This window comes from Poecilia reticulata, linkage group LG13 (assembly GCF_000633615.1).
Source record: "Poecilia reticulata strain Guanapo linkage group LG13, Guppy_female_1.0+MT, whole genome shotgun sequence".
NCBI lineage: Eukaryota > Metazoa > Chordata > Actinopteri > Cyprinodontiformes > Poeciliidae > Poecilia > Poecilia reticulata.
Window position 1 is genome coordinate 8,388,926 of NC_024343.1, and position 7,409 is coordinate 8,396,334.

Genomic DNA, 7,409 nt, shown 5'->3' on the forward strand with positions numbered 1-7,409 from the left:
TAATTTTTTTCCTTAATTCATTAAATGCTAATAAAATGGAGGCAAACAGTAGTCTGTAGCTAAGCTAATTATGTTAAATAGTTGATCATCTCACACAATCTACCCACCTCTCTTGGAGAAAAACTGGGTTATAAATTAACACACTTGCCCTCTCTAATTTGTTTTTGAAAACCTCATTTGATCATTTTTCTTAGCAGCACTGCTGCAGCTCTACTAACTGTAGCTGCATACATCACTCTCAAGTGTTCCAAGCAGGAACGAACCATTTAACGCAGATAGGGGGATTCAGGGCAAAAACGGATTTGTGTTTTTTGGTCTGAGAGGGGTAACATTACATATTTACTGCTTAAAACAATATTTAAAAATACAATACGATTAATTTTGTATTTGACCCCGATTTTTTTATTTTATGTCTATGAACAAAATATGAATAATTAAATTGTGGAGGGCCCCCTAGTGGTCAGGGCCCCTAGAATTGTCATCACTTTTCACCCCTTTACCGCGCCCCTGTTGATTGAACAAAGTCTAACAGTCCACAGCACAGCTGGACAAAATGAATCAAAGATGCAATGAGAAAATTATTTAATACATGTGGATTTGACATAAAACTCAAAGTTTTAACAGTGATCCAGGAGCTGAGTGAGGAGATTATCAGCCTCTGTAGACACTCAATATGCAAATGTTTTCTTCCGGACATACTTTGGCTGCATTTTGGAGTAAAAAAGTCTTTTGGACTATAGAGAAAATGCTTTTCTACCTTGACTCCCGGAGTTAGCCTTGGCTGTAAGCTGTTTACTTCTAGCTGCTGGGGGAATGGCTACGCATCACCCCGTAGTGATCGACTCCTTGCAGCTGCGCAGTGCCGCCATTTCCCTGCTTGGATCTCTGAGTAACTGCCTCTCAGACTGCCAGGATCTCATCGTAGTCTCAGTCTCTGATACTCTTTGTCAGTTGCTAATAAGAATGATCGATCAGCCATTGTTATCATGGACATCCTCACTGCGACGCGGATTCCGGCTGCGGGTTTCCCCTTTTCGTCTTCCTGCTCAAAACATAGCGCCGCTGCATGGTGCGCCCCCTGCTTCGGATGTTATCAAGCCATGTGCTGCGTGTTCATTCTTCAGGTAATCCTTTATATACAGAACAGAAACCACTAAGATAAAAACAAAGCGGATGCCACCAGTCGAACTTTGCATTAATTTCGCGATCTCACTGCTTTTGCAGCTGCTCCGTTCGCGCCGCTACTCTGTTCTGCCTTTCTTTCACGGTTATTTGCGTCTCTCAGCAACAAAACACAGCCCATCGTTATTTATTGAATATTTGAGATTTACAAAAACAAAGGAATCTAATGTTGCGTTTCGTTTTTTGGAAGCTCATTCATTTTCACATAACCGGAAAAGCCGGGGAATGGCGGCGCTTTTGACATTTCTCTGACATTAGGAAAAATATGGTTTACTAATTTTAACATAACTCCAGTTTTACTTGGCCTATTAACACAATTTAAAAACTGGTGTGTTTTTGTGAACTTTAAGCACAAGTTGAAAGTGAGACTGGGGGAGGCGGAGTCTTGCTGCTACGCCGTTACAAACCAGACGTTAAAAAGAGCTATGCTATAACGTATCGATACTCGCGGATGAAAAATCCGCGAGTCAAAATCGATACATTCCGAGGGTGAAAAATATCGATACCTATCGTAGAATCGACATAATTATACAGCCCTATAAGAAATAATATAAACTCTTTTGATTTTAGTAAATGGCTGCAATGACGGAGTGAAACAATAAAGGGGTTTGAGTACTTTCTATATCCACTGTATGTCTAAATTTCCTTCCTAATGATATATGCATACAGCAGATGTTTATCTGCACAGGATAAAAACCCTTTTTTCATACTGTCAGTTGTAAAATACATAGTCATAAAACTTATTCCGCTTTTGATTAATTCACAACATCTGATATAAATGAAATAAAAACAAAAACAAAGTGAGGGTTTATTTTAAAGGACTCTTCAAACATACCAGTCTCTCGTGTGGCCTTTGATATCACAGTGCAGGTGGTGCAAGTGACCCTCCTGAAGCTGTTCGGGAGAAGAGTCCACCTCATTGAGCTAAAGCATGCAGTGAGGTTGAGCCTTTACCTCGTTTGAAGTCCAGCAGGAACCAGCGGTAGCAGAAGTAGAAGTGTGTGTAGTCTCCATTCTGCTGCATCAGCTCAAACAGCTCAGAGTCCAGGATCTGACAGCAGGAGGGACAGCAGAGTTTACACAATGGATCTCGTGGGAACACCAAGTTACCCTGAAAGAGTAACTTGATTACTTGATTTTTAAAGTAATCAAACTAATAAAGTTGCTTGACTACAAGCGACTTTATTAGTTATATTCAAAAGCTGCCAGCAACAGCCCCCGCCGTCTCAACATAAAAATAAATTTGAAGCTAGATAGTTTAGTAGGTTCGAAGACTTAATCTTTGTTCTTGACTTTATTGCCCTGAAGCCCCTCCTGAGGGTGGTCGGAATGTGAGGGGTTGTTGGTGATGCTGCGGGCTCTCCACAGGCAGCAGGTCCTGTAGATCTCCTCCAGATATGGAAGAGCGCAACCAAATTAGAGCTGCTCTCTTCCATCTTATTTTTGTATAGATTCAAAAACTAAATATGGTTAGAATGGTTAGAATTGCACATACACACTACTAAATATCACACATTGTTCCGGTGAACTGATAGGTAACCACCCCCCTCCGTCACTCCCCTTTGCTGCACCTTTCTGTAGCTCCTCTCTGCCTATTAGTGAGGAGAACCATGTGGACTCAATCTTCAATCTCCTAGCAATCAGAGTGCAGCTACTTTTGGTGTGACTGACCTGTCATTCCTGTTTGAGAGCATGAGAAGCAAACAGTGCTGGTAGCATGCAAATTCAGAACTGTGTAAAAGTTTCTACAAACTGTGAAAGACAGCCGGTAAGCCTCACAATGCTGCTGCTCATTGCTGAATTTCATTGAAGCAGCAAATTAACTCTGATTGATTGTTGTATTAAATTGTTTAATCTTACTGAAGTCAAGTTAGTAAGTTAAAAAGAAAAATACACTTGGTGTTTATTGGTTAAAGTAGAAAAAAAAGAAAGAAATATTGGTCAGAATGTTTGTGAAAATATTTAACAAAATGTTGATAAATGCTTATTTATTGCTGTTGAATTTTACTATAAAATATTTGCTATTCTTTTCAAATAATTGGTTTAAAGGGGTAGAAATCTGATTATTCACAATGTATTTATCTTGTTAATTTCAGAATGTAATAGATGTGTTCGTTTCTTTTGAGGTTTTTCACCTATGGGCTATTGGGCTATGGACTATGTGCTATATGTGCTACCATCATACAAAAAATAAAGATGAGTCAACTAAATTAAAGGCACTTTGAGTGAAATCCAGTTCAAACTTCACAGTGGAAACGATCGCTTTCAAGTGGGGATCACACAGCAAACCAAACCGGAAGTAACTTGACACACATGCATACACAGAATACAAAAATTGTTCATACACACTGCCAAAATATCACAAATAATACAACTTCTTCTGTGTTTTTGTTGGCTTCCTTTGAATTATTTTGTTAAAATCTAAGACAGAATTTGGTCAAAGTTTTGGTCTACAAAATTCTTTAATAAAATGAGGCTGTGACTGTACTGTTAGTTTATAAATCACTGAACAGTTTAGCACCACAATACATTACATATCTGCTGTTCTTTAAACCTTCCAGACCTCTCAGGTCATCTGGTTCTGGTCTGCTCGGGATCCCCAGAACCAGAACCAAATGAGGAAAAGCAGCATTCAGCTTCTATACAACACAAATCTGGAACAAACTTCAAGAAAACTGCAAAACACCTACAATACTGAATGCCTTTAAATCTAGACTAAAAATTGGCCTGTTTAGAGTTGCTTTTGAAACAATTAACAACGGCACTTGACTAAATGTTTCAAATGTTGACTGTGTCTTCTATGACTTTGTATTTTTATGATGTAAAGCACTTTGAAATGCCTTGTTGCTGAAAGTGCAGTATAAAATTTTATTTGATAAACAGAAACAATTGAAAACTAAACAAATGTGTGTGTATTTTTCCCTAAACAAAGTGCAGAAAATTATAATTTGACAAATCAAAACAAAACTATTGAGAAACTACAATGCAAAAATCCAATAAAATTTTAAGATGAAATATGTAACCGTTGCATCAATTTTACCACGATAGTGTTGATCCAATACTGGTACTGCACTGCTATCAATATTATAAAAATTTTGGAACAATCCACCAACGTCTACTGAAAACAACTTGTTTTTCTGTCTCCTCCCTATTTTCACAAGTTTAAGAACAGCACTTTGTCATCAGCATAGGGGGAACAACAAAACTTAATATTGTCATCTTTAGCTGACAAACTCTGTTAGGATTAGTTGTTTCATAGGTTGATTTGAGTTTTTCTGGGTGTTTATTTAGATCTGTTTCCCTGTGAGTCTCTGTGGTATCCTGTCTCTTCCCCCGTCATTGTTTCCCAGGTGTGTCTTGTTCCCTGATTACCTTCCCTTTGTATTTAAACCCACCTGTGTTGTGTGTTCCTTGTCAGGTCCTTGTCAAAGAAAGTCAGTTGCCGTCTGTTTTCCTTGTGCTGCCTGAGTCTTTTGAGTTAATTCATTGGAGTTTGTCATTAAATCAACTTTTATCATGTCAACATGGGGCTACGTGCGTCTTTCTCACCACCACCACATCATGACAAACTCAATAAAGGGTTTATTTCCAGTTAGAAAACACAATTTCCTCCACCCTCCATTGTTTATGTTTGTGTCACTGTCTGGTATTAAATATGAGACTTAACTCCCCAAGACTCAGGAGGAAAGCTTTCTACTAAGTGAAACGACAAAAATGGCACAGTGACTTGAATAAATTACTTTAATCTGATGACTGCATTGGAAGTAGCAACGTGATGGATTACTGGTTACTGAAAAAAAGGTTGGACACTAATTAACAAGTTGCTGACCCCAGAAACTGAGTTTCAATTACAAATGTGTGACTTTGTGATATTCCGCTAATGTAGAAAAAACACAATTTCACAATTTCATTAAATAAGAAATGCAATCAAAATCACATGTGAATAAGTTTGTTCTCGCAATAAGTCATTAAAAAACATGCCACATCATCATCATCATCCTCCTACCACTTTCTGTTGTCTTTGTCTTTTCTGTCTGTACTAACATCTGGTTGTTGATCACATGACTTGTGTGAAAAAGTGTGTTGCAGTTTTGTGAAATGGCTTTTTTGACTGTAACACCTCATCCTAGCACACATTTTATTGAAAAATATGAGTTTCTCAAAATAGACGTGGGGGGACATGATGCAAAATCCACTTTTTTTAGTCCTTAAATACATTTTCAAGACACTTTGAGTGTCTTGGAGTGAAAAAATTTGAAAATTGTGTTGAGGCTTTGTTTACTTCATTCATATTGTGGTAGCATTAATATTTTAATAGGTATCTGACATGCCTGGACACTATAGAAAAATTATTCTGCATATTGTGGGTAGTTGGTATGGATGGTGAAGGTGTAAATACAGAGTGTAATAACACCATTAAAATACATTCATTTGAATATGTGGCTCTACACCCAGGTGAAAAAGAAGTATACTTTAGTATACTAAATTTTAACTTACTTTAGTATACTTTTATCGATGTACTTAAACTGTACTATTTTAGAACAACTAATTTTGTGCTTAGTATACTTTAGTAGTATTTAAATAGTATTAAATTACAACTAATAGTATATTTTAGTATACTATACGTACTTTTTTGGAACAACTTCAAGTGTACTTGGTGTATTTAAAGTATACTTTTTAAATATATTTCAGAGCTTTATTATATTTTGAGTAATAATTCTCTCAATTATATTAAAAATATATATTTTAAATATACTATTAATATATTAGTAATGTATTTAAGTTACACTTGATTTCCTGCTATTGATAATAAACTCCAATTTTAATTACTCATGAAAGTCTTTACTCCCACGTACCTATTTTGTAAATGACATGCATAACTACACTACAATACTTACATTGTTTTAGGCTACAATTACATGGGAAGATTAATTACACAAGATGTTCAAGGTAATTCAAATATTGTTTTATTACAGACATTTTGAAACTGTCTAATTTTAATCAAAACATAAACTTAAATTATAAGTTTTCAGGTCAAAAGTGAACACATGAACATGAAAATTTAAGTGTGACAATAAAACATGAAAGTGAGGATCAACTACAGAACACTCCCGTTCACTGCACCTTACAGAAACCTACAAAAAAGAACAGAGCAATTAAACAAAGAAAGCATTTGTAGTTAAAGAGAACATAAAAATGGCAAACAAAAAAATAATAAAATTTTAAGACGTGGACTCGCCATGTATGTGACATCATAAGAACTGATGATGATTGGGATCGGATGCCTGGGGGGGAAAAACAATTCTTTCCAGTTACCTTTAAATCAAATCATGTTTATTAAGCACTTGGTGTTGGTAACACACCAGTTTTGGTTGTTGAAAATGTAGCTAGCTCCTCATTGAAAAAACAAACTTACATCATGAAGACGATATGTGAAGGTTCATCCTCGGAGCTGGTTGGTGATCTGGTGGAGTCAGAGCCTCTTCTGAGACAGGAAAGTCTTTAGGTTTTCTAACACCCGATTTCTCTGGCTTCCTCTTTCATCTTCATTTGCTTAGTTAGACTGCAAACATATGTTGAAGATAAAATCATTGATGAACGAGTTAGAACAACAACCTCACAATATCAAAGTCTCTCTGTCTTACGGAGCTTAATTAAAACCAGGTTAAGTTTATGAATTAAAGTATAAGTCGCAACAAACAGCCTCTATGCAGTTATAACATGAAACTGAATGATTCCTATTGTAATAATCATACAAGTCACAATAAAATTGATAAAATAATTTATTTATGAAACCAACGTAAGTTATATATCTTTATTGCACTCTTTATAATTAAATGAAGATAATTAATAAGCAAACTTACCACCAGCTAGCAACACTTAGCAGCCTTCGTCCCTTCGGTTTCTTTCATGGCCCACATTTCATTTCCATCGGTTGTTGTCCAGTTGTGTTGTCGTCTAACTCGGACTAGGATGTCACCAGCTTGAATTTACCAAAATTAGTGACTTGTCAAGGCCCTCTCTGCTTTTGAGGCAATATTATGCGAGTAAAAATTGCGAATTTGAACAGCGTCTGTTATCTTCCCTGCGTTCGTTTTTTCTTCTCTTTGTGGCGTTTTTTAAATAAATGAAAGTGTGCAATACCGCCACCATCTGGTCTGGAGTGTGAACTGGAGCTAATGCCATTAATTATAAGGTTTTACATCACCATCCATCCATCCATCCAT

The 7,409-nt window shown here is 36.4% G+C and overlaps 1 protein-coding gene across 6 annotated transcripts in view; it reads right to left on the reverse strand.

The window, feature by feature from the left end:
* The window catches only part of sgsm2 (small G protein signaling modulator 2), a 180,538-nt gene that overhangs the window by 7,349 nt on the left and 165,780 nt on the right, over positions 1 to 7,409 (reverse strand). For all 6 annotated transcript variants that reach the window (XM_008425221.2, XM_008425222.2, XM_017308193.1 and 3 more), the window contains one exon: positions 2,137 to 2,233. In XM_008425221.2, coding sequence (XP_008423443.1) covers positions 2,137 to 2,233 — 97 coding nt within the window. The remainder of the gene's footprint in view (positions 1 to 2,136; positions 2,234 to 7,409) is intronic.